Genomic DNA, 27,059 nt, shown 5'->3' on the forward strand with positions numbered 1-27,059 from the left:
GGTTGGGGATGCCTAGTCTACACTGACTGGCAGCTTTCTTCCCAGTCCTTCCTGAGGAAGCCGGGCATTGAACCTGGGACCTTCTGGATGCAAAGCAACTGCTCTATCCCTGAGCTACAGCTCTTCCCACAATGTATCCTTTCCTTCCATGTTTGTCCCACAACAAAATGTAATTGCAACCCAGCCTGTCCAGTATCAAAGCACTGCTGACTGTTTTATTTATTTATGAATTCATAAGAGTACAAAATACAGAACTGGAGAAGAAACAATAGATACATTATTCTATTCAATCCATTATTCTATTCCATCGACTTCCTGTCCATCCTTCCATGGCTCCCTAAATTTCCCATTCCTGCTTCATATTCTATTTTTTCTAACTATTTAAACATTCAAATTCTTCTCATTACAGTGGTACCTCGGGTTACATACGCTTCAGGTTACATACGCTTCAGGTTACAGACTCTGCTAACCCAGAAATAGTGCTTCAGGTTAAGAACTTTGCTTCAGGGTGAGAACAGAAATCGGGCTCCGGTGGCGCGGCAGCAGCAGGAGACCCCATTAGCTAAAGTGGTGCTTCAGGTTAAGAACAGTTTCAGGTTAAATACGGACCTCCGGAACAAATTAAGTACTTAACCCGAGGTACCACTGTATATATAACTGCTGAGCTTACTCCAAACCGACTAAAGCTCTAACATTTTTACAATGGTATTTTAGGTAGTCTACAAATGGCTTCCATTCCTCTTTAAATCTTTCCTCTTCTTGCTAATTCTGCTAATTTCATCTGCCACTCCTCCTTTGTAGGTACGATCTCCTCTCTCCGTTTTCGTGCATATAGTATTCTCGCTGCTGTAGTGGCACACATAAACAAATTTGTTTGTTTACTTGGTACCTTGGACCTCATTATTCCTAACAGGATAGCATCTATGGAAAAGTCTTCCGAAACAATTTTTTCAATTCATTTTATATCATTTCCCGATATTATTTAAGTACTCTACAGGTCCACCACATGTGACAAAAGGTTCCATCTGTACCTGTACACTTCCAATATTTACCTGAGTCTGACTTATACATTTTCACTAATTCATTTGGCGACAGGTGCCACCTGTAAATCATTTCCCAATAATTTTCCTTAAGAGCCATAGCACGCCGTAGCTTCCCCCACAAATCTAACTCCATATTTGTGGCCCACATCTATAGCCCAATTGATCATTGCCGTTTTCACCATTTCATCCTTTGTCTCTCATGCTAGCATTTTTTAGGGCAGACTTTTCTTTAGTTAAAAGCTTGGTTTCTGCTCCTTTAATTGTTTCCTGTTCAGCATAGCTGGGCGATAAGTGACTAACTGCTCCTTAATTAGGCAGGTTCTGTTCACTGCAGGGAAAAGCTTTAACGGCTGGCTTTCTTTTATTACATGTTGTTTTCTTTCTTTTGTAGCAAAATTATATTGTTTTAGCTACCTAAGAAAAGGGGGAAATGGAAGATGATGTAGTCAAAGGTCTACCGGAGTGGAGGAGCTTATTAATTAAGAGGTACTTAATCATTATTCCTCACAGTCATACTGAACAGGAAGCAACAGAATGGCAAGAAGCTACAAAGAGGAAGCTATTAATTAATTTTTCAGGGGACCTTGGCTGAACAGAGCTTATTTGTGACTGAACAATGCTGAAGGGTTTTGGCCACAGCGTAGGGTGTTGCTGGGTAACTCAGCGCTATATGCTGTGTTGCCTGAAGCCACAATTTAAATTAGCGCTAAACTAAAGTAATTGGACAGCGATTTTTTAATGCCTTCAGGAGGGTGAAGCAAAAGTAGCCCTCAAAGGCGAAATTCTAACGTTGGAGTGAATTACCATATTGGAGGGAGTGGATTTACCACATCAAATGAAACAACAGACTATTTCACAGTTTTTCTTACTTAAAAAAAAAGCTGCAACCAAAATAAGTAGCCAGGGCTGTGGTGCTCCTCATTTGCCAAGAGAATTACCCAGTGCAAACAGTGCTATGACAGAGCATCTTCCCCATTATTTGCAAGAAGAGAAAGAAAGGGAAAAGGACTTCCCCCGCTGAGAGGCGATACACCACCACTGGACAATAATCAAGACCATTTCATTTGATTTAACTTAAATTGGAAGTCGGTCCCCTTAAAATCTTGTTGCACAACTTTGTCAATGAACTTCTTGAATGCAGTCCGTTAATTTTTAGTTTATTTTCATGTCTCCAGTAGTCCCTGTCCCTCCACTGATATCCTGTATACTAGGGATGGGGAACTATCATCCCACAGGCCGGTCCTTACCCAAGAATGGGTCCAATTTTGCCTGCAAGGCCATTTCCCCCAAACCACACCCACCTGCCCACTAGCTGACATCACTGGTCAGTTTATGGGTGGGAGGTCAGGGTTTAGTCCTGCATTAGCTGCATACCATGTTCCCAGCAGGAAACAGCCAAGGCAGCAGAATTTTACCCCTACTCATCGGCGTTAAAGCTCTTTGCAAAAGCACTCTTTGAAGCAGCTCTGCTTTAAGCAAGTGGGTAGGTGGGTGACAAGAGAGGAGAAAGGAGCCTTCTCTCCCCCACCATCAGTACCTGCCTGCTCTCTTAAGGGAGAAGCCTGGGACTGCTTCAAATACCATTTTTGCTAAGGCCTTTAAGACAATTCCCCATGCTCCTGTTTCAGTCTCCGGAGGCTGAAAAGGGCGTGTGGATGCTGTCGTAAAGCCCTTTGCAATAGTGCTTTCTGAAACAGCCGCCCCAGTTCTCCTTTAACAGCAAACTGAAGCTCTCAGGTTACTTTCCAGAGAAAGGGGCATTACTTCAAGTACAGAGACAATATAAGTCCCTGAGAAGTGAGACTTGGAATCTTTTCTCCTTGACTAACACAGTTGGTGTTTCCAAGAAGCTGACATTACAGTGGGCCATTAAAGAAAAGTAGCATTTTGCCTGCCAAAGTACAGATATTAAATACAAAAGGGTTTCCATGCCAACTTGAACTCTCCCTCCTCCTTTTCAAGGTTTCGGTGACCAAATCTGATATTTTCCGAACTCTGTCAAAAAAGCCTTGTCCAAATAAAATGGATTTTAGAAATAAAGAGAGAGAGTGAGTGAGTGAGTGAGTGAGAGAGAGAAAGAGAATGAAGGACAGTGCCTCACCCCCACTTGAAAAGCAGGAATACCAAGCACTGTGGAGATTTTGAAGGTGCAGAAGAATATCCCTGTTTTACAAGTCTGCTGAAGCCCAACTCAGTTACAGTACAATCGGGAATGGCTGACTTACAGCACAAATCCTAACTAACCACGTATACTTAGAAGTAAATCCCATTGAATTCAATGGAGCTTACTCCTAATTGGTTTAATTAGCAGCTCAATCTCACACTCCATGGTATGGGTAGATCAGGATCTACTGACTGATCTCTAAAGGATTTGCAGTAGATTAGCAAATTGGATTGTTTAAATATCAACCACCTCGGGCCCTACAACTATCAGGAGAGGCCCTCTTGGGGGTGATGCCTCAAGTTACGGCCTGGATGGATTTCTTCTGCAACAGGGTCTTCTTGGCAGTAGCTCCAAGTGGTTGTTAAAAACATTCCTGTTTACCCAGGCATTTGACGGCTGTTAGACACTGGCCATGGCAACCGTGAAATTCATAACGGTGGAGGTATACGATTGTTTCTAAACGTTCATAGATGTTCTAAATATTTTAAATATGTTTTATTTTTAACTATACTCTGTTTTAATTGCCTTCAGCTCTGAGGCTTGCCAGCCTGGGATCCTTTGATGGAAATTTAATGAATGAATAAAGGGAGAGATGGCCAAAATGAAAAAGGGCAGTCTCCCCCCCCCCCCCCTTTAAAATTAAGACGGTGAGGATTTCATTCTGGTCCGTCACCCAAGCCTTGCCTCTCTGGCCAATGATTGGCCAACCTGAATTCCAGCTGATGGCGGGCTGTCCTGCCCTCCTTTGCGGCCAGTCGGGGGAATTCCCAAATAGCCCGGCCTAGGATGGAGAGGCCTTTCCCCCCATGGAGCCAAGGCCCTTACATAACAGGCTGCAACTAGGTAAGAGGCCAGTTTGGTTGTAAAATCAAATTTTGAGTATGTGGTCAAAGGCACGATCCTGGTTCTTAATTCCACATTTCGTGGTCAGGCAAGTGGGTTACTGTGGGGGGCTGGTGATAAAAACCCATATGATTTTGGGGGCACCAAGTTCCTCTGGACTCTTATGACATGCTTCCAAGTCTGCAAACAGGATACACATTCCACTGTGTCAAAAAGCCAAATGCCAAGAGATAGTTTTCATGCGGCTGAGGAGTGGCTGATAATTTATTTCATTTCCATTCTGCAAGCTGACACAAAAGAGGCGAAACTTCACAGCACACAATCCCCCCCATTGTTTCTGAAGGTTCTGCTTTGCAGTTTCCACAGTGCAAGCTAATGTGCTTTGTACAATGGGGCCTACGGCCTAGTAAAACGTGTTTAGGATTGCAGCCTTATTGTATTCGCAGACCAGCAAAGAAGAGAGTTGGATTTCTGAAAGATTAGGGCTAGGGTAGTTTGCCAACTGAAGAGTCGATTAATCCCCTTGCTTTTAAAGTTACCATAATGCCCAAACCTCAATATTAATGCCTTTTTGAGAATACTGAAGACGAGAAATATGAAATAATCTGCAATCTAGGCAACCTCCCTCCCGCCCAGCCTCATTGTTAGATTGAACCTGTGTACAAACCATACTTTTAAGCACATTTAAAGCCCATCTCCACAAGCTATCCTGGGAACGGTAGTTTTTTAAGGGTGTTGGGAATTATAGCTCTGGGAGGACTACAGTTCCCAGTATTTTGGGGGGGACGCCATGTGCTCTAAAGGTAGGGTGTGTATGCCACCAGAGACATACTTTATATTCTGTGCTTGATTTAGTGCCTCAGTAACACACCTGTCTTAGGGACGTGGGTGGCGCTGTGGGTTAAAGCCTCAGTGCCTAGGACTTGCCGATCGAAAGATCGGCGGTTCGAATCCCCGCGGCGGGGTGCGCTCCCGCTGTTCGGTCCCAGCGCCTGCCAACCTAGCAGTTCGAAAGCACCCCTGGGTGCAAGTAGATAAATAGGGACCGCTTACTAGCGGGAAGGTAAACGGCGTTTCCGTGTGCGGCTCTGGCTCGCCAGAGCAGCGATGTCACGCTTGCCATGTGACCCGGAAGTGTCTGCGGACAGCGCTGGCCCTTGGCCTCTTTGAGTGAGATGGGCGCACAACCCTAGAGTCTGTCAAGACTGGCCCGTACGGGCAGGGGTACCTTTACCTTTAACACACCTGTCTTAGGCATACTAATAGAAATGTGCCACAGCCTTCTTCAAACTGGTGCCCTCCAGATTTCGTTGAACTTCAACTCCGACTCAGAGCCGTCTTAAGCATACGCGGCGCCGGGGTGCAAAGATCCGCCCTGCGCCCCAGGTTGCTGTTCGCCTGCTGCCTCACCCTCCCCTGCTGCATAGCGGCTGTTTCGGCTGCGCGCACAGCACCCAGAGCACCGTGTAACATTGTGGGCTCTGCGCGACGCATCCTGTTGTGTGCGCCAAGCTGCGGGTTCCTTTGCTGGCTTTTCTGCTGTCTGCGCATGCTCCCAGCGCCACCCCACGTGGGGTGCCAGCGCAGAACGATGGGGAACGCAAGTGGCAGTGGAGGAAAGATCTCTGGACAGGATCTGCGTGCTCCTATTCGTTGCTGCCGTCGGCACTGTTGGCGTGCAGCAGATCTCGTCTGGAGATGTTTCCTCCGCTGCCACTTGCATTCTCACGCTGGCACCCCACATTGGGTGGCGCTGGGAGAGTGCGCCGACAGTGGGAAAGCCAGCAAAGGAACCCACAGCTTGGCGCATGCAACAGGATGTGCCACGCAGCGTCCACAACGTTCTACATTTCGGCACTGAAATAGTTAGCCGCCATGCAGCTGGGGCAAGAGCCAACAGCCCAGCCAAGCAGAGCCCATCAGAGTGCCGCAGGCTCTTCTGCTGTGGGCGGCTCGACGTGGCAAGTGTTGGAGTCCAGGAAAGAGCCGCCCGCAGCGATGCTCTGACGGGCTCAACTCCACTCAGCCGTCGGCAGCTTTTCCCTGGACTCCAACACTCGGCCCCGGACTCTCAGCCTGGCGCCTGGGTGCTGGGCACCCCTAGCACCAACGGTTAAGACGGCCCTGCTCCCAGCATGGCCAATGCTCAGGAATGATGGGAGTTGTAGTCCCTGGAGGGCACCAGTGGACCTTTTAAAGCAAAGGCTGAGGATAAGTGTTTCTTTACCTCAGACGGCGAATGCGCTGAACAGCGGAACTAATGCACACCACAGGCCAAGACATTCTGCTGCAGCCTCCTTCCCTTGACCCTGTTCTTCCCCCACTTCTGCTTATCACCACATTATCTGATTAGGGCTGCCACCTGAAGGTCTTAACATGATCTTAACATACAAAGGAAAAGGGACAATTCCCCCCACATCATTAAAAGTAGCAAAACAAACAAACAAAAACAATAAAAGCCCCATCCCTAGGGTGACATGGCAGATATCCCTTGATCTGCATGGCGAGCCGCTAATACCTGAAGAAGCATCTCCACCCCTATTGTTCATCCCAGAGACTGAGGTCCAGCTCCGAGGGCCTTCTGGCGGTTCCCTCACTATGAGAAGCAAAGCTACAGGGAACCAGGCAGAGGGCCTTCTTGGTAGTGGCACCCGCCTTGTGGAAAACCCTCCCATCAGATGTCAAGGAAATAAACAACTATCTGGCTTTTAGAAGACATTTGAAGGCAGCCCTGTTTAGGGAAGTTTTTAATGTGTGACATTTTAATGTATTTTAAATCTTTGTTGGAAGCTGCTCAGAGTGGCTGGGGAAGGCCAGCTAGATGGACAGGGTACCAATAAATTATTATTACTATTATTATTATTATTATTATTATTATTATTATTATTAACGTGGAAATATTTTATACAGACTGTGTGGCTCAGTGGTACAGCATTTGCCTTGCATGAAAAAGGTTCAGTCCCTGGCATCTCCAGGTGAGGAAGTCTGGGGAAATCCTGGCTGGATCCCTGGAAAGCTGCCTAATAATAATAAGAATAATAATAAGAATAATTTATTATTGGTACCCCGTCCATCTGGCTGAGTTTCCCCAGCCACTCTGGGCGGCTTCCAATCAAGTGTTAAAAACAATACAGCATTAAATATTAAAAACTTCCCTTCAGATGTCGTTTAAAGAGAAGATAGCTGTTTATTTCCTTCACATCTGAAGGGAGGGTGTTCCACAGGGCGGGTGCCACTAACGAGAAGGCCTTCTGTCTGGTTCCCTGTAACCTCACTTCTCGCAATGAGGGAACCGCCAGGAGGCCCTCGGCGCTGGACCTCAGTGTCCGGGCTGAATGTTGGGGGTGGAGATGCTCCTTCAGGTATGCCCACTGCCAGTCAGCATGGGCAATATTGAGCTATAAGGCAACGTCTGACGTTGCCCTGTTTCCTTCAAATTAATGTACAGAATTTGCTGCTGGTGGTGACTAGCTTGGATGGCTATAAAGGGGGATAAGACACATGAGTGGTGGAGGAGGAGAAGGATGGGTCTATTGGTGGCTGTCAGTCGCGGTGGCAAAATGGAACCTCCATTTTCAGAGGTAGCATATCACTCAGTGGGAAGCAACGGCCGGCAAGAGCGCTGCTGGAGGGCTTCCCAGCGGTATCTAATCGGCAACAGTGTGGGAACTGTACTGTGGAATTGATGGGCCTTTCGTATGATCCAGAAACGGGGCCCTTTTTAGTTTCTTAATTAGGCTGCATGCAATGGACGCAACCTTTGCAACCAGACCTCTGGCAGCTGGATGCCCCGTGGTCCTGTTTTGGAAACGGAGATATAGAAGATCGCAGGGCTGTGCTGGAGAGAGGCAGGGAGCTGGTAGGAGGTTTGGAGCACGGGTGGGGAACCGTTGTATTCTGCGAGCAAAAGAATCTGTGAACACGGAGGAGTTTGCAAATGCTCAAAAGTTACGAAAAGTTAGGCATCAGGTGAAAATACTGCTTTTCATGCAGGGCCTTGGCTGATTAAATCATATATGGCCTCTTAAATGTGTTTGTGGGTGGGGGTTGTTGTTATTATGCTATGTATTTTGTATTTTTTTTATGTTTTAAACTGTCCTGTGATCTTCAGAGGAAAGGCGGTATACAAATTTAATAAATGATGATGATGATGATGATGATGATGAACAGAATTGCAACCTGGAGTTTTTGTCCCCAATAAATTTTGCAAATTAAGAACACTTGCATAAATTTGCTTCTTCTTTTGTTTACTTACCTTGTTGCACAGCCAACATTTTGAGCTTTTTTATTTATTTTGAAAAGCAATGGGATGAATGCATGAGGTCTGAGGTAATTTGCCACTATGACCTATGGGGAGAGTTTGTTAAGGGTGATCGGAGTTGTAGCTCTGCGAGGGATAAACTACAGCTCCCATGATTCTTTGGGGGGGGGGAGATACATGTGCTTTAAATGTACCTTGTATATTCAGCCTGATAAAGGACTAGGAGAAACTGTTAATGCCTTGTCTCCTAAGGTACATTCCTACTCTAATTTTGGAGTATTTGCTAATCAAATACAGTTGGTACCTCGGGTTACATACGCTTCAGGTTACATACGCTTCAGGTTACAGACTCCACTAACCCAGAAATAGTACCTCGGGTTAAGAACTTTGCTTCAGGATGAGAACAGAAATCGCGCAGCGACAGCGGGAGGCCCCATTAGCTAAAGTGGTGCTTCAGGTTAAGAACAGTTTCAGGTTAAGAATGGACCTCCGGAATGAATTAAGTACTTAACCTGAGGTACCACTGTACCATGCCCAAGATTTATTTGCAATCATGAGGTCTAGGACCTTGATTCTTTTTCTTTTTTAAAAAAAACACCAAAAAACCAAAGCTTTGATTTTCAGGACAGATACTGAATGAGGAACCAGATTCCACGCTTGTGAACTGAGCTACATGGACTCCAGGCCAAAGCTTTATGTGTTTTTCAGTGTGTACAGAAGAGTTCCTACATGCAGAGGTTTCCCTGACCACTTCAATTCCAGGGCAGCCCTGTGCAAGTACATTCACTCCTCTTCCTAATTCCCTGAATAAGGAATTTCTTGTAGGCATGGAGTCGCATGAGTTTGGGGATTAGGTAGGCTGATGCCAACCTTGGTGACCCTTAATTCTTTTCAACCAATTGTCTCTGCAATTAACTGCCTATCCAATCATCTCCAAACTTCTCGCACGATATGCCCATTTAAGCCAACAGTGACTCTGAGCTATTCCTTTAATCACTGAGCTTTTGCTTCGGCAGCTTGTGGGAGTTTGGCTTGCGCAGAGATTCCCACACCATGCCTGTTATCTGCCAGCAAAAAAAACTGAGCATAACTTTTGACGGGGCACCATTTGCTCTCTCGTCACTCACCCGAATGTCAGGCAATGCCCTTTTTTCCAGGAACAAAAGCTCCCAAAGGAAGGGCCGAGCCCCCTTTGTGTGGTCCGCATGTGAAACATTAAATAATTAACCACATCTAATTTGCCCGTATTCATAATGCAGCAAGGCGTCTGGAAACTGAGGCTGGGTCATCGTCCTTACTCCTTATCAGGTCTCGAGGTAAAGGAAGATTAAACCCTATTGCACCACGCACCTGGCTAAACCAGGTTTTGCACATGGGAACCCACCCTTAGCTAATACAGGTGCAATCCAACTTCCTATTTCTCTGGGGAAAGAAAGGTCTAAAAGACTGCAGTCATATAAATACGCCAAGTTACATATTTCTCCTTCCCCTGATGAGTTAACACAGCGAATGATTTTAAATGCCTCTCTGAAATGTCAAGCATGCTGCTGTTCACCAAAACCACTCCAGTAGCCAGCAATATTTTTCTAAAAATATAATTGCAAAGAAGCAGTGCAGCAATATTGATTCCCCACCTCTAAAGAGTTATAAAACGAATCTCTCCAGTCCTGCTGATACGATATACTCAATATGAAGAAATACTATGTAATCTAAATGATCAAAACAACTATTTACTTTTGCTAAGTAAGCAGTGACGGGTGTCCGGGAACAATACAAAAACTACCGATTTGCATCACCACGTCATCATTAATTAGATAATTAACTAGACACCTCGCAGAAACAGGGTTCACTCCCTCAGCTGACAGCGCAGAGCGAATTGTCACAGAAAGTTCAGCAAGGGTTTATTTGCTGGCAGTCTTCCAAAAAGAAAGAAAGAAAGAAAGAAAGAAAGAAAGAAAGAAAGAAAGAAAATATATTTCTAAATGCAATTAGCCTTACAAGTTTTCAAGTTGTGTAATGCTACAACTATGCACAGCGAAATCTTCTGCAGCTGAGAAAGATTTAAAAGAATCTGCCACCAAAATCGGACATCTCAGGATAGCGAAATTCAGTCGGAAAAACAAAAGGGGGACCCATTCGTATACAAGAGGGATTCTGCAAGCCAAGAGAGAAATTCCTAGGCAGTGTTAGATCTACAATCCCTGTTGTCAAAGAAAAATAGGTGTGGGTGTGCGCCTGCTCTGCTACAAACCCAGTGTCATATAGATATCTTGCACTGCGCTGCTCAGAAAGCACCCTCATGTTTGCACTTACCTGATTTGACTAGCATTGCTCTGTAAAGTCCAGTCGCCCCAGGTGGGATCCTCACCTGGTCTTCCATCCTCTGGCTCATTATTCAGGTCTTGGTCGCTCTCTCTCCCTCAGCTCCCTGGCACTGCCTTAAGCCTCTCCCTCTTTCCCGCACCTCGGCATGTTTCTAAGCGTGCATGACTTTTTGGCAGTATACTGCTAAGCTCTTTCACTTCTGCAAAGACCTTTTCAGAGGCAACGAGAATAAGCGGTCACGTGACCCTGCGAGCGGCTCTATAGTTGCGGCCCTCCCCTGCTGACAAGCACATTCTGCTCTAACAAAAACCGTTTCCCTCAGATCCTGTGATATATTACATTACTTACTGTGCAAAAAAAGAGAAAGCACATCAGCCCACACCTCTTAAGACTCCCTTTTGCACTATGTTTGTTGTCCATGCTGTGAACTTTGTCAGTGCTAAAAAAGAATATTTTGTGTTTATTATTTCAGGAAATACACACACATATTGGGAGGTGGAAAGTAAATTAGCAAGTGGGCAGCGTGGTGGGAAACAATGAGTTATAGAAGCCAGCTTTCAAGGAGCTGAGGAGTTGCTAGAATGGCAATTTAGACAGCTTTCCTCCTACGCCTGGAATAGCAGGTGCCAGTGTCAGAATTAGCACCCAGGTCACAGCAGAGAGAGAGAGAGAGAGAGAGAGAGAGAGAGAGAGAGAGACCAAGTTGTTGGGCAAAGCCATAGGGGCACATGAAGTTTACCTCATCCTGACTCAGGCTGCTGGCCCATCTAAGCTCACTATTGTCTACACTGAGTGACAGCGGCTTTGCAGGGCTCCAAATAGCAGGAGCTGCTCCCAGCCCAACCTGGAGATGGTGGGGTATAAATAAATCAGGGACATTCTGCACGCAAAACAGGTGCTTTGGCATTGAACCGCAGTCCTTTCCAGCGTTTCTCAAACCCCAACTATGTTTGGACTACCACTCCCATCATCCCTAGCTAGCAGGGCCAGCGGTCAGGGATGATGGGAGTTGTAGTTCCACAACTGCTGGGGACCCAAGTTTGAGAAACACTGGAAGCTGATGGTTCCCTACAGTCCTCAGTCAAAATAAGCTAAGTGACGATGAGTCCTTGTTTCTGGGTCACAGCCCGCTCACCACTGAGGAGGAGAGCTGCTAGGTGCTTAAAAGACTTTGGGTACACACAGGCCCATAACACAATGTGCCACATGATAATGTATATGTGCAAATATATAAGGGGGGAGAGACAAACTCTGGCTGCCAAGGCTTACTGGGAATTATTATGTGCCGACAGAATTTTCCAGGCCCGGTGCCCTGGATTGGGCCCTCCGCCCTACCTGCAACCCTTTGGCAAGAACTGCTGCCTCATGTGCCCATTAAAGGTAAAACAAGTGCCTCTGGGCATATTAAGAGGGCATTGTGTAGCTTGTCTGGTCCCCCGTAAGCAAAATCCATTATTTATTTTTTTAAACATCTTAACTTTTCTGGTTATTCTTTTCTGCAAGCTGCTCTGGGTACTTTATAGGAGAAGGGCAGGTATAAATGCTAATTAATGACCAAGAACAACAACAACAGGTGAGGAAAGTGGCGGGCTGATGCTAGGTCCCAATCACTGAGGTAATTCGGCAGGGTAGGGCCTTTTCTTAGGGTTGCCAAAAATCCAGGTTTTCCCGGACATGGCCTCTTTTAGGGGCCCATCATGCCCCTCTGGGAGGATTTTTGTATTTTACATTAAATAACTTTTTATTTTTTAAATTTTTTGGGCCGTGCTAGGTCTGGTGATGACTCCTCTGGACTCCAGGCCTTGCACGGGCCTCCAGCCTCCCATCGTCTGGAGACACAGTGTCTCATGAGCACGAGGGCAAAGACAGCAAAGGTAAGAGAGGGGAGGGGAAGGTGCAAGCAGGTGGGCGAGGAAGGGGTCAGCGGCGGCGGGGGGGGGGCAAGCGACGGAGATGCAGGATGGTGAGGTGTGTGTGCGTGCCCCAGATGTGTCCAGGTTTTTGCGCTTTGGAATATGGCAATCCCGCTTTTCTGTCTTAGCTTCTGTTGGGTCACATGTTGTACAGGGTACAAATTCCAGGTTCTTCCCAAACTTTCACCGTTTAGTAGCAATAGTAAGCAATGTAACTTACAACTATGGATGGATTAATCGATCGGTTTTGGTTTCTCCCAGTTTCCTATTTCTCCTGTTTTTTAAGTTCTAATCACCACATTTCCACACCCGTCTGCATTCTGTTTGTTCCTTACCGTCCACGTGAAAATTCATCAGCATCTTGTGCGGATTTCTCCTAGTACACATCTTTTGAGTGGTGTCTTTAGGATTCATGGTTTATTTATTTATATATGGTTTATATGCAACCTGAGCCTACAGTGGAGGGGCCTGCAGCATTAACACCCCAAGAAGACTTTGCTTCTCCCATAGCCATATGTGCCAGTTTGTGAGGTCACACACGTTCAATGGGCCTCCCCAATGTTGGGTGCAACCTTGTGCCTCTTGGTGCTAGCAATGACTTACATAGCCCTCTGTATTTTCCTGTGTTGCTTCTTAGCTTGAACAGTAGCTTAGCATCATGCTCTGGACCAATGACTACCCTCCACTTAACCTGAAAAGAAGTGTGTTAACAGCTGCTGCATAGGTGTTGCATTGCAGAGTGGAAGTGAGATGAGCTTAATAAGGATCTTTTTATCATGTTCTCTGTTAATTTACGCCTACAAGTGAAGATGACACTTTGCAATACCTCACATGCCACGTGAATGGCCAAGGGACATTTAAAGATCAGCTCCTACACGGAAGCATCCTTCATTCCCCCTTCACTGACAAAAACATTTGGAAGCTGCAACTGGCGCTAAGTTTAGCTGCCATCGTTCTTACGAGAGTGAAGCAGTCGTTCCCCAGCTGGTGGCCTCCAGATATTGCTGAACTACAGTGTCCACCATCCATTACTGTATTTATTATTATTATTATTATTATTATTATTATTATTATTATTATTCCCCGCCCATCTGGCTGGGTTTCCCCAGCCACTCTGGGCGGCTCCCAATCGAATATTAAAAAATTGCCTTGACATCTGATGAGAGGGCATTCCACAGGGTGGGTGCCACTATCAGGAAAGCCCTCTGCTGGTTCCCTGTAACCTCAATTCTTGCAGCGAGAGAACCGTCAGAAGGCCCTCGGTGCTGGACCTCAGTGTCCGGGCTGAACAATGGGGGTGGAGACACTCATTCAGGTATACTGGGCTGAGGCCATTTAGGGCTTTAAAGGTCAGCAACAACACTTGGAATTGTGCTCAGAAACGTACTGGGAGGCAATGTAGGTCTTTCAGGACTGGTGTTATATGGTCTCAGCAGCTACTCCCAGTCACCAGTCTAACTGCCACATTCTGGATTAGTTGCAGTTTCCGAGTCACCTTCAAAGGTAGCTCCACATAGAGTGCATTGCAGTAGATAAGTAGCGGGAGATAACTAGAGAATACACCACTCTGGTGAGTCAGTCTGTTGGTCATGTTGGCTGGGACTGATAGGAGTTGTAGTCCAAAAGTTTGGGAGGGCACAAGTTTGGGAAAGGCTGGGTGAGGATGTCAGCAACATAAGATATAAATGCTTCTGTACCAGCTATGTTAACATTAAAGGTAAAGGTAAAGGTACCCCTGCCCGTACGGGCCAGTCTTGCCAGACTCTAGGGTTGTGCGCTCATCTCACTCTATAGGCCGGGAGCCAGCGCTGTCCGAAGACACTTCCGGGTCACGTGGCCAGCGTGACAAGCTGCATCTGGCGAGCCAGCGCAGCACACGGAACACCGTTTACCTTCCCGCTGGTAAGCGGTCCCTATTTATCTACTTGCGCCCGGAAGTGCTTTCGAACTGCTAGGTTGGCAGGCGCTGTGACCGAACGATGGGAGCGCACCCCGCCGTGGGGATTCGAACCGCCGACCTTTCAATCGGCAAGTCCTAGGTGCTGAGGCTTTAACCCACAGCGCCACCCGTGTCCCTATGTTAACATTACCTGCCTGCTAACTATGAAGCTTCCATTCCGAAGGAAATCAGCCCTGAGTGCTACTGGAAGGAAAGAACCTGAAGCTGAGGCTCCAATAATTTGGCCACCTCATGAGAAGAGAAGACTCCCTGGAAAAGACCCTGATGTTGGGAAAGATGGAGGGCACAAGGAGAAGGGGACAACAGAGGATGAGATGGTTAGACAGTGTTCTCGAAGCTACTAACATGAGTTTGACCAAACTGCGGAAGGCAGTGGAAGACAGGAGTGCCTGGCGTGTTCTGGTCCATGGGGTCACGAAGAGTCGGACACGACTAAACAACTAAACAACAATAAACTATGAAGCTCTGTTGCCATGCTGGTGATGAACTACAAAGCACTATGTGGCCTCAGCTCTCCACATCTGAGGACACATATTTCGTCTATGGCAGAGTTGGCTAACCTTTGGTCCTACAAACCCTGCTGTACTACGACTCCCACTATCACTAACTCTTCGCTATGCTGCCTGGTAGAAGCCATTCTCAGCTATTGAGGTCACCTGGGCCTCTGGCAGCAGAGATGGACCCAGGAGTTACAGAACTGTTTCCTCAAAAGAGGCTCACTTTAACTCATCCTCTGCCTGCTTCTGGAACACAATAGTCCAAAGTGAGGCCCTTTGGCCCCAGCTCTCACGCTGCCTTCACAAAGCTGGGTAAGCAAGGCACTGGGCTTTGGGGTAGGAGGCTCTGACAGGGTCCTAGAGTTCCCCCCATCTCCTTCCCAAAGCCTTTTGTTGTTTACTCGTTTAGTCGTGTTTGAGTCTCCGTGACCCCATGGACCAAAGCACGCCAGGCACTCCTGTCTTCCACTGCCTCCCGCAGTTTGGTCAAACTCATGTTGGTAGCTTCGAGAACACTGTCCAATCATCTTGTCCTCTATCGTCTCCTTCTCCTTGTGCCCTCCATCTTTCCCAGCATCAGGGTCTTTTCCAGGGAGTCTTCTCTTCTCATGAGGTGGCCAAAATATTGGAGCCTCAGCTTCACAATCTGCCCTTCCAGTGAGCACTCAGGGCTGATTTCCTTCAGAATGGATAGGTTTGATCTTCTTGCAGTCCATGGGATTCTCAAGAGTCTCCTCCAGCACCATAATTCAAAAGCATCAATTCTTCGGTGATCAGCCTTCTTTATGGTCCAGCTTTCACCTCCATACATCACTACTGGGAAAACCATAGCTTTAACTATACGGACCTTTGTTGGCAAGGTGATGTCTCTGCTTTTTAAGATGCTGCCTAGGTTTGTCATTGCTAGTCCCAAAGCCTAGTTAGTGCTTTCCCAGCTTTGAAAAGGAGATGTGAGGGCTCTAGGGCCCCACCAGAGCCTTATACCTCCTACCCAAAGCTAGGTGCTGTGCTTAGATGGCTTTGGGAAGGCAGTTCCAGGGCTGGGGGTGGTGTGTCAAATTTTGCCCTCGCTCCCACCCACTGCACAGCAAGGCAGTCTTCAGCCTGCGGGTTCTGTGTTAAAGTATTCTTGTGGCCTACTTGGTATGAAAAGTTGGGCTTCCCTGTTCTAGAAAACACTGAACACCATTTGTATTTCAAGTTTTGTTTTTTTTGGAAGAAAGATAAAATGTGGATTTCTTACTGTGGCTTTATTGTTGTTGACATTACTTTTATGCATGTGTGCAAGCCTCGTTGATCATTCCAAGAAAAGCAGAGCATGAAATGTCTTAAAATCAACAGAAGCATTTGTTGGCAGAGTGAGGTCATGATACTACAAGGTTCAAGAAACTCCCCAATGGACTTCCAGCACCAAAGCTCAACATTTAATGTTCCGCAGCGAAAGTCAGTAGTTGCCTATGAAGAGATGACGCCGTCTTTTCCAAGTTAGACCAATGTTCCATTGCCTGCCCTAACAAGTAGCAGCTCCAAGGTTTCAGGAAGTTCACAGCACCTGAGACCTGAGAACTTTCTGGGGAACCTGGGTCCTTCTGCATGCAGCCAGCCTTTTCAGATAGAAAGCGAGTTTATTCTCACACTAATCGGCAGTGAGGCACTTCTGTATCGATCAGCTTGTTGCATCCCTGGGGATTAAACCACTGCCGGCGTTTCTGTGTTTGCCTCTACGTTGAAAGAAACAGAAAATGAAAATGTTGCCTATCATACATCATGGAGGACTTTGACTTTGGAAAGGCTGCTCTGCTGCGGTTGCTTGCACTCTGCCCTGAAGCTGAACGCTGGAAGATTCAGCGCAGATAAAAGAAAGCACATCTTCATGCACAGCACCTAGTTATACTATGGAACTCAGTTTCCATTGGAGGCAGTGATGGCCACCAACCGAAGGTAAAGGTAAAGGGACCCCTGACCATTAGGTCCAGTCGCGGACGACTCTGGGGTTGCGGCGCTCATCTCACTTTATTGGCCAAGCGAGCCGGCCTACAGCTTCCGGGTCATGTGGCCAGCATGACTAAGCCACTTCTGGCGAACCAGAGCAGCGCACGGAAATGCCATTTACCTCCCCGCCGGAGCGGTACCTATTTATCTACTTGCACTTGGATGTGCTTTTGAACTGCTAGGTGGGCAGGAGCTGGGACTGAGCAACGGGAGCTCACCCCATCGCGGGAATTCGAACCGCCGACCTTCTGATCAGCAAGTCCTAGGCTCTGTGGTTTAACCCACAGCGCCACCCGCGTCAGCCACCAACCTAGATGGCTTTAAAAGAGGATTAGAGGAAAGGGCTACTAGCCACGATCTCTGCCTTCATAGTTGGGGCAGTAATGCTTCCGAATACCAGTTGCAGTGGAGAGTGCTCTTGTGCTCGGATCCTGCATGTGAGTTTGCTACAGGCATCTGGTTGGCCTCTGAAAGAACAGGGTGCTGGACTAGATGGGGCACTGGCCCAACCCAGTAGAAATCTTCTAATTCCTGGATCCAGCAAGGGTTAAACTCTAATTGAGGACTCCACTGTTGAAGTAGCCAAGCCAGCTTCTTGGTAATGGCCCTATGTATGGATCGCTGGTAAAAAAAAGGAAGGGAAAATGGGTGGGCCTCCCTCCCGTGCCTGGCTGGTAGTGAGAAAGACAAAAGGCAGTGTGAGAGAGCTGGACAGGCTGCAGGAAGAAGCGTGAGAAGGAGAGACATGCTTGATTGTTGCTTGAATCCAAGGCTGTGGCTATGGGAGAAGCAGGGCCTTCTTGGGGCGTTAATGCTGTGAGCCCTTCCACTGTAGGCTCAGGTTCTGTTATGTACTAACCTTGGATCCTAGAACAATAGGCAAGTAGGATCCTAGAATGCAACAACTGATTGGCTTGCAGGAAAAGACCAGTCAGGCTCCAGGAAGAAGTTAATCAGCCTATTAGGCTGGTAGGATCGTAGAATGCAACAACCGATTGGCCTGCAGGAAAAGACCAATCAGGCTCCAGGAGGGAAGCAGAATCAGCCAATCAGACGGGACTCATTGTGTAAATAATGTATATAAAAGCCTGAGGTTTGGGGGGCAATTCAATCACTGTTTTACAAACTTCAAAAAAGAGCGTGAAATCACTACAGGACTCTGAGTATATTTCAGGTTATTGGTATAAATAAACCAGATATTCCAAAAGACACCACAGTCTCTGCTGTCCCTCATTCTGAGGAGACCCATCCCTGGGTACACGTCTGGAACCCCCGGAATCTCACACCATTCGGAGATTGAGGAGGCGTTCAGCATTATGTTCTCAAACCTTGGCGAGGCCACTGCTAGTCAGGGTTGACAATGCTCAGCTAGATGGAACAATGGTCTAGCTCAGTATAACACTACATCCAAAGTTCTGAAGGGGGCAGGACACTTATGTGAAGAAAAAGTCTCAGAAATTTTGTCCCAGCTACAGAAGCAGTCCCCATCACCTGGGCTCGTAGTTATCTCAAACACTCACCTGAGCCATTGATAACATGATTCCCGTTTTCCTTGTGACACTTGGGCTGGAGGGAGTATTCTTTCTAGGAAAAAGGGAAAGAATTTGTTTATTGTTTAATTTACATTTATTTAAACCTTTGAATTGTAGCCTCCTCCTTGTATTGTTATGGTAAGGTAAAGGGACCCCTGACCATTGGGTCCAGTCGTGACCGACATCTCGCTTTATTGGCCGAGGGAGACGGCGTACAGCTTCTGGGTCATGTGGCCAGCATGACTAAGCCACTTCTGGCGAACCAGAGTAGCGCACGGATATGCTGTTTACCTTCCCGCCGGAGCGGTACGTACTTGCGGTATCTACCTGCACTTTAACGTGCTTTCGAACTGTTAGGTTGGCAGGAGCAAGGACCGAGCAACGGGAGCGGGGATTTGAACCGCCGACCTTCTGATCGCCAAGTCCTAGGCTCTGTGGTTTAACCCACAGCGCCACCCGCGTCCACCCGCGTTATCCAAATGTATAACCCACATTTCTTTCAATATCTAAGAATTTTGGGGGGACATAATGGGGAGGTGGGGAAAGGAAAGCTACCTAAAAGACCGTACCCCCTCAAATGAGTCTGCCTTGGTAGGCACACTTGGTAGGGACAAGGAACAGGGCCTTCTCGATGGCTGCTCCCAGATTTGGAACTCCCTCCCTAGAGATGCTAGACTGGCTCCCTCCTTGTTGCCCTTGCACCAGCAGCTAAAGTTGTTCTTATTTCATCAGGCTTTTGAGAACCAGCTGCTTTTAATGAAAGGACTGGTGCCACGCTGTTTTGTATGATTTTAATAGATTTTATATATGTATATAGTTTTAAGTCTATCAATGTATAATTGTTTTTTAATGATTGCTTTTTCTGTGTTTTATTATTATAAATCAGGCTCTAACATCTGCAGGGCCATGTAGGACTTTACAGGGCTTTCATTCAAGTGAATCAAAAGTTGAAACCCTAATTCAGGAGTAGTAAGTGTAGTGATCTCCAGCTGTTGGACTTCTACTCTCAACATCTGGAGATCACAACACTGACTACCCCTGCCCTAAGGTATACAAATGAAGTATCTGCTATTCTAAGTGTGCATTCTGAGTTGTGAATGAAAGTTATGCACCTGAGTTAAAGTGCACTAGTAAACATGTTGACTCAGAGGTTGCACTCTGGTCGGTGCGGTTTAGTCTCCTATGGGTGAGTTGAGAATCACAGCTTCATAGTGTAATCCTATGCATGTTTGCTCAGAAGTACATCTTGCTGCGTTCAACGGGCGTACTGCCTAGCAAGTTTGTTTAGGATTGCAGCTTTTATTTTTGCAAAAATTCCCTGGCATGGAACCAAAATATTAGGAAGAAGCTAATATTAGGAAGAAGCTAATATATTCCCATGTGCCTATTTTTTTTTTTTTTACTTAAAAGCTTTCATATACCTCTTAATATTCTTTTTTTAAAAAACAAACAAACAGCTAAGCAGTGCACAGTCTAAAACAAACAATTTAACAGTGAAACAAAAACAAAACTGAAAACCAGTAAAATATAGATACACATTTAAAACATATAAAAGCCAGAGGAATCAAACATGTACAGAAACATCTAACCTTATGGGGCAGGGAAAGCCTGGGCCCAATGAGATGGCCAAACAGCACCATCCACACACAAGAAAAGTATTTGGGAAGTAGAGAAGTCTTGGGAGGAAAGAAGGCCCAAGGGGGGAACCCTCCCAACAGCCCAAATGGGGAATCAGCATGTTCAGAAGTCACAGAACATGTGTGTGTCTCTGTGAAGGAAGAGGAACAGAAAACAGGGATGGCGGAATAGCGGAATGGAATGGAGTGATCTGAAAAAAGGGATTGGCTGGTTGAGAGGAAACGAACAGGCACACTCCATGCTGCAGTATTTTGTTGTAGGCCCAACTTCTTGTACTAAGAAGTCTTTGCTTACTTAACCCAAAACTAGTGTACTATCAAATGGAGGGCTTTCTGTTTATAACGTTCCCAGGTGTGTGTGGTGGTGTGTGTCCCCCCCCCCTGTAAATGTGATTATTGGGGTGTGGAGCTGGCGTGAACAATATCTATATCTCACCAGATGTGTTGGTCACCCACAGCCCCCGTCAGTAACATGAGAAAGAGGAAGCTTTAATTCTCATCCTTCCATAGGTAAAGGTAAAGGTACCCCTGCCCGTACGGGCCAGTCTTGACAGACTCTAGGGTTGTGCGCTCATCTCACTCTATAGGCCGGGAGCCAGCGCTGTCCGCAGACACTTCCGGGTCACATGGCCAGCGTGACAAGCTGCATCTGGCGAGCCAGCGCAGCACACGGAACGCCGTTTACCTTCCCGCTGGTAAGCGGTCCCTATTTATCTACTTGCACCCGGAGGTGCTTTCGAACTGCTAGGTTGGCAGGCACTGGGACCGAACGACGGGAGCGCACCCCGCTGCGGGGATTCGAACCGCCGACCATGCGATCGGCAAGTCCTAGGCGCTGAGGTTTTACCCACAGCGCCACCCGCGTCCCTCATCCTTCCATACACTAGATTAATCACACTAGATTAATTCTACTTATTTACACGGGATAACCACTTCAAAGCGAGGAATGTTACCTCAACCCGTTTAACCCCGAGCAGAGAGTTTAACAGGGGTGGGTTTCCACATCAAAAACCAGTTTTTTTTCCAGAAGTTGTGCGAGCTAAGACCCCAATTTGGCACCTAAATTAGGAAAATAATCCCAACCTATGCTCTTAAAGGCTTCTGCACAAAAAGCCTTTGTGTTTCTCCAGGGCTCCCTGAAGGTTACTGTGTGTCAGCGCTGCTGGTTGCTAGGTGATGTTTATCTGGTGCTGCTCCTTCGGACAATGCTTTTCATAGTCAGAGGACTTCTCCTTCCTGCGATAGTACTTGAGAGACTGGGATTCTTGCATTTGATATCCTGAGACGCTGTAACATGAATACTGCACGGTCCCAAGATGGCAGCAGCAGCAACCTTGGCCAAACTCCCCTCCACCCTTTCTCCTTGCTGATTTGCCAGGCATGGAACGTTCCATAAAAGTTTCTTTTCAAATCGGAGGAATTATGCGAGCTAACGTCACAGGCGCAGAGCGCTCTTCTTATCTGGTGGTACGAAGGGAACTCATAGGTAACTTCTGCGTGAGGGAACACACACCAGAAAGCCAGTGTGGTGCATTGGTTAAGAACAACAGGGATAGGCAAATTAAGGCCCGTGAACTGGATGTGGCCCAATCGCCTTCTCAATCCAGCCCATGGACGGTCCGGGAATCAGCGTGTTTTTACATGAGCAGAATGTGTCCTTTTATTTAAAATGCACCTCTGGGTTATTTGTGGGGCCTGCCTGGTGTTTTTACATGAGTAGAATATGTGCTTTTATTTAAAATGCATCTCTGGGTTATTTGTGGGGCACAGGAATTCGTTCAATTATTTCTTTCAAAATATAGTCCGGCCCACCACATGGTCTGAGGGACGGTGGACCGGCCCACGGGTGAAAAAGTGGTTAAGAGTGTCAGACTGGGACCTGGGTTCAAATCCCCACTCAGGGACCTTGTGCCAGTCACTCTCTCTTAGCCAAACCTACCTCACGCAGGGTTGTTGTGAGGACAAAATGGGGGGAGAGAACACTACCCTGAGCTCCTTGGAGGACAAATGTGGTGTTATAAATGTGATAAGTAAATGGGTAGGCCTGGTCCTCGACAGTTGCGGAGCTCTGGAAGACAGTTCCTAGCTTGTTTCAACACTCGACCGCCTCCTCTCTCCCTCTTTATTCCCCCCCTTACTTTCTCACTGCTCCTTCAAGCCTGAGGCCTCTTCTTCTGAGGCTGGATTAAGTAGGCTGGAACTAACTGCACGGCCTGGGAATAAACCCCCTGCCCACGGGAAACACCTGTAAAAGGAACTAGAAAGCAGAGGTTGGCATTTGGGTGATGCTCACTTATGCACTGCCATAAAATAACTCTTTTTTCTGATGCTTCGCTAAAAACTGAGAGCCCCAATTTGCATAAATTCTGTGTGTGCTAGTATAGAAGTAAATGTAGAAATTATTACTATAATTCAAATCAAAATACAATGCATCTCACCATAGTGGGGAAGACTAGGTGACTGTGCTGACTGCTGTCCAGGTGCTAAGTGATAATTGGTTGCTTTAGCATCTCTGTCTTCCTTCTTATGGTCCTTTGATTGATATTTGGACTAGACAGACCTTCAAATAGAGGACTCCCCTCTCTAACGTAGGCTCATGGCCATCCTAGGTCAGACACTCTGCTATTGCATTATATTCCACTCCACTATTCTTACGAGGAACTTAAGGTCTATTCTTTTTAATCTAGTATTTTTCATGGTTGAGGGGAGGTTTCAACTTGGGCTCCCCATTCCTAGTCCAACACTCTAACCACTATGCTACCTTGTCTCTATATAAGGTATAATGCTGAATCTGCCCAGATTGTTTTCTCCATGGCTTTGCCTTGCTCCTGCCTCTTCTGTGAGCTCCTTCCTGATCCTGCAATTCCTTTGTGTCTTTACTTGCTCCCTGTCTGTTTGCTTCTACTTAGTTAGTTAAAACATTCCTATCCAGTCCCTCTCAATTCAAAATTTCCAGGGTCAGTAACTATTTTTTTCTCAGAGTGGTATTTTGAGAAGGACGTGGATGCTGATGGGCCAAAACACCCCAAGTCTCACTCACTCCTGCAGAGTTTATTATCCATAGCTGTCAACTTTTCCCTTTCCTTGCGAGGAATCCTATTCGGAATAAGGGAATTTCCCTTAAAAAAAGGGAAACGTTGACAGCTATGTTATTATCTACTCTCCTCCTGACGTCCCAGGACGGAAGCACATGTACACCAAAATAAAAATTAAAAATCAAGCGAGTACCATTGTGAAAATCTGCAATGAAACAGCAGATTATTAAAACACCACAAGGCCAACTGCATCAGAAGTAGTGGTTAAGAGGGGTGCACTCATAATCTGGTGAACTGGGTTCGCATCCCCGCTCCTCCACACGCAGCTGCTGGGTGACCTTGGGCTAGTCACACTTCTCTGAAGTCTCACAGCCTCACTCATCTCACAGAGTGTTTGTTGTGGGGGAGGAAGGGAAAGGAGATTGTGAGCCGCTTTGAGACTCTTTCGGGTAGTGATAAAGTGGGATATCAAATCCAAACTCTTCAAACAATACACTCTCATTCCATCCGTGCACCAAAGGCCTGGGCAGAAAGGTGTGTCCTCACTTGCAGGTGAAGCAGAAGCAGTGTTGTGGTAAGACACATCTCAGAAGGGAGGTCATTCCATTGCTACACTGCCTCTACTTCAATATCCCCTCTTTTGTTTTTAATGACAGCCAGTGCTTTTTTTCTGGCGGTACGCATGCCCTGAAACATTTTATGAATCTAAGTTTGGCTTCATTGAGGGGCAATACTTCAATATGAGTAAGAAAATGAGAATACCCCTAAACATTTAAATTTTTAAAGGAAAAACAGCACTGATGACAGCAACTGGAGTCGATGCAGCAACACTTAGTGGGTAGGAGGTGGATTTGGCCCCAAGGTCTCCTAGTTCCTGACTATGGATATTTGTGATATAAAAAACGATCACCAAATGTTGTGACAAAGCAGATGGACACTTTCCCTTTGTTCAGACTTTTTCTTTCTGCCCACAAGTAGAATGCAGCGTCTCACTTAGCTCGTCAAATAATGCTTGTTGGCTAAAAGGCACACTGCGTACTGCTTCTGTCCCTGTTTGTATCTATATTAAATATCTCAGCACAATGAGAACAGCTGCTTCCGTGGAGGAGGACATCTCACGGCCATTTCCTTTTTATCTGTTTCAGACCACATATTGAAAGGAAATATACACATTGCTTGCAAAAAGCACACACACACAAAAACGCCTTTCTGCAACATAGAAACTAATCTTGTTTATGTAAATGAAGGTCACATCCACACCATTAACACTTCCCCCAAAGAACTTTGGGAACCGCTAGCATATCCTCCAACATTTCTCCAATGAAAATTTGTTGTCACTTAGTCGTGTCCAACTCTTCGTGACCCCATGGACCAGAACACGCCAGGCACTCCTGTCTTCCATTGCCTCCCGCAGTTTGGTCAAACTCATGCTAGTAGCTTCGAGAACACTGTCCAACCATCTCGTCCTCTGTCGTCCCCTTCTCCTTGTGCCCTCCATCTTTCCCAACATCAGGTTCTTTCCCAGGGAGTCTTCTCTTCTCATGAGGTGGCCAAAGTATTGGAGCCTCAGCTTCAGGATCTGTCCTTCCAGTGAGCACTCAGGGCTGATTTCCTTAAGAATGGATAGGTTTGATCTTCTTGCAGTCCATGGGACTCTCAAGAGTCTCCTCCAGCACCATAATTCAAAAGCATCAATTCTTTGACAATCAGCCTTCTTTATGGTCCAGCTCTCACTTCCATACATCACTACTGGGAAAACCATAGCTTTAACAATACGGACCTTTGTCAGCAAGGTGATGTCTCTGCTTTTTAAGAGGCTGTCAATGAAAATAGGGATGTTCTATTGAACAACGACAATTTTATTATTCAAACCCCACCCATCTGACTGGGTTGCTCCAACCACTTTGGGCAACTTCCAACATATTAAAAAACAAAACCAAAAAACCCCCCATCAAACATTTGCCCACACAGGGTTGCGTTCAGGTGTCTTCTAAAGGTTGTATTTCATCTCCTTGGCTCAGGGGTCACATAATTCCAAAATTTCTCTGATGAAAATAGGGACGTCTGGGGATTTCAACTAAAACTCCATCTCTTAGACAAACCGTAAAGGGAGCTCCATCCTTGTTTACATCTGGTTATAGATCCATTTTTGATTTGCAATTAAGTAATCAGTTAATTATCCAAACTAATTAAACCAATTGGTATTTACATCTCTGGTATGTATTACTGCAAAGCTGGGACCAACAGGTGGAATCATATCTTACCAATTCTTAAACAGCTGGTTACTAAAGTGGCCGTGTGTGGCCTACATAGGAGAGTCCTCTGTTTGAAGGGCTGCCTGGTCCAATTCTGGTTTAAACCCAAAATAAACACCAGAAGTGAAGTTGCCCATCAACAGTTATGAACCTGGGCAGCTGGGTAGGCACACAGGCCATTTAAAGCCCTAAACGGCCTTGTCCCAGTATACCTGAAGGAGCGTCTCCACCCCCATCGTTCTGCCCGGACACTGAAGTCCAGCGCCGAGGGCCTTCTGGCGGTTCCCTCATTGCGAGAAGCAAAGCTACAGGGAACCAGGCAGAGGGCTTTCTCAGTAGTAGCGCCCACCTGTGGAATGCCCTCCCATCAGATGTCAAAGAGATAAACAACTACCTGACATTCAGAAGACATCTTAAGGCAGCCCTGCTCAGGGAAGTTTTTAATGTGTGACATCTTATTGTATTTTTGGTCTTTGTGGAAGCTGCCCAGAGTGGCTGGGGAAACCCAGCCAGATGGGTGGCGTACAAATAATAAATTATTATTATTGTTATTATTATTCAGTCACAGTCTTCCCCACTATGGTGGAATATACAGTGGTGCCTCGCAAGACGAAATTAATTCGTTCTGCGAGTCTCTTCGTCTAGCGGTTTTTTCGTCTTGCGAAGCAACCCTATTAGCGGCTTAGCGGATTAGCGCTATTAGCGGTTTAGTGGCTATTAGCGGCTATTAGCGGCTATTAAAGGCTTAAGGGATTAGCAGATTAGCTGCTAAAAGGCTATTAGCGGTTTAGCGGCTTAGAAAAAGTGGGTGGGGAGCGAAAAAAAATCTCAAGACTTGCAAGACATTTTCGTCTTGCGAAGCAAGCCCATAGTGAAATCCGTCCTGCGAAGCGCATCGAAAAACGGAAAACCCTTTCGTCTAGCGGGTTTTCCGTCTTGCGAGGCATTCGTTTTGCGGGGTACCACTGTACTGAACTGCTATCTGAATTACTGTATGATGAGGTTTGTGTTCAGCATTTGGCAAAAACTACACAATAGAGGTGCCAGCTGTGGGGAGGGAACTGCACAATTTAGGAGCTACCTCAGACCTATTGAAATTAATAGACACGGCAAACTAAGATTTATCAGTTTTAGTGGGTTTACTCTGAGTAGGAGTGAGTTCAATACAACCCTGGGAGTATAGGATTGCTAGGCATTATAGGGGGAAAGATGTGCTGCTGAGTCATCCTGCTCAATGCCCCTGCCTTTGCCTTGTGGTCAAAGAAATGAAATATAAACCAAATCCACCCCCCTCACACACACACACTGCTGCAAGCTTGCTAAGGAGGTATGGATGGCTTGCTTGGTTCCTTGAAAGAGAGAAGATACCACAACAAAGGAACTTTCAAACAAAGGCTTTCTGGTTGATTTAATAATTTGTATGTTGAAAAATGAGGGGGGCAGAGAATATGTAAGAGGAGTCCGGCCGCCTAGCTCCCCTGTGAAAGCGTTTCTCTGAGTGCTCCTTCTGCCACAAGTGAGGTGGGTGATATCTGAGGAAAGGGACTTCTTAGTTTTGGCTCCCTCTTAATGAAATTCTGCCCCCTGGAAGACTTGCCTGAT

At 46.4% G+C, this 27,059-nt stretch overlaps 1 protein-coding gene and 1 long non-coding RNA gene across 5 annotated transcripts in view; one reads left to right on the forward strand and one right to left on the reverse strand.

Moving 5' to 3' along the window:
* Positions 1-10,935, reverse strand: part of FAM107A (family with sequence similarity 107 member A) — a 35,733-nt gene extending 24,798 nt beyond the window's left edge. For 3 of the 4 annotated variants that reach the window (XR_014507650.1, XR_014507651.1, XR_014507652.1), the window contains exon 1: positions 10,625-10,915. Coding sequence is in view for 1 of the 4 variants with exons in the window: in XM_083426825.1 (XP_083282951.1) it covers positions 10,625-10,703 (79 nt within the window). In the remaining 3 variants the exon portion in view is untranslated. Of the gene's footprint in view, positions 1-10,624 lie in introns of all 4 variants that reach the window. The other variant, XM_083426825.1, reaches the window with a different exon arrangement.
* Positions 1-27,059, forward strand: part of LOC310671210 — a 64,722-nt gene that overhangs the window by 28,848 nt on the left and 8,815 nt on the right. The gene's annotated exons all lie outside the window — the stretch shown is intronic.

The sequence above is a fragment of the Podarcis tiliguerta genome, assembly GCF_965153285.1.
Source record: "Podarcis tiliguerta genome assembly, chromosome: 2".
Classification (NCBI taxonomy): Eukaryota; Metazoa; Chordata; class Lepidosauria; order Squamata; family Lacertidae; genus Podarcis; species Podarcis tiliguerta.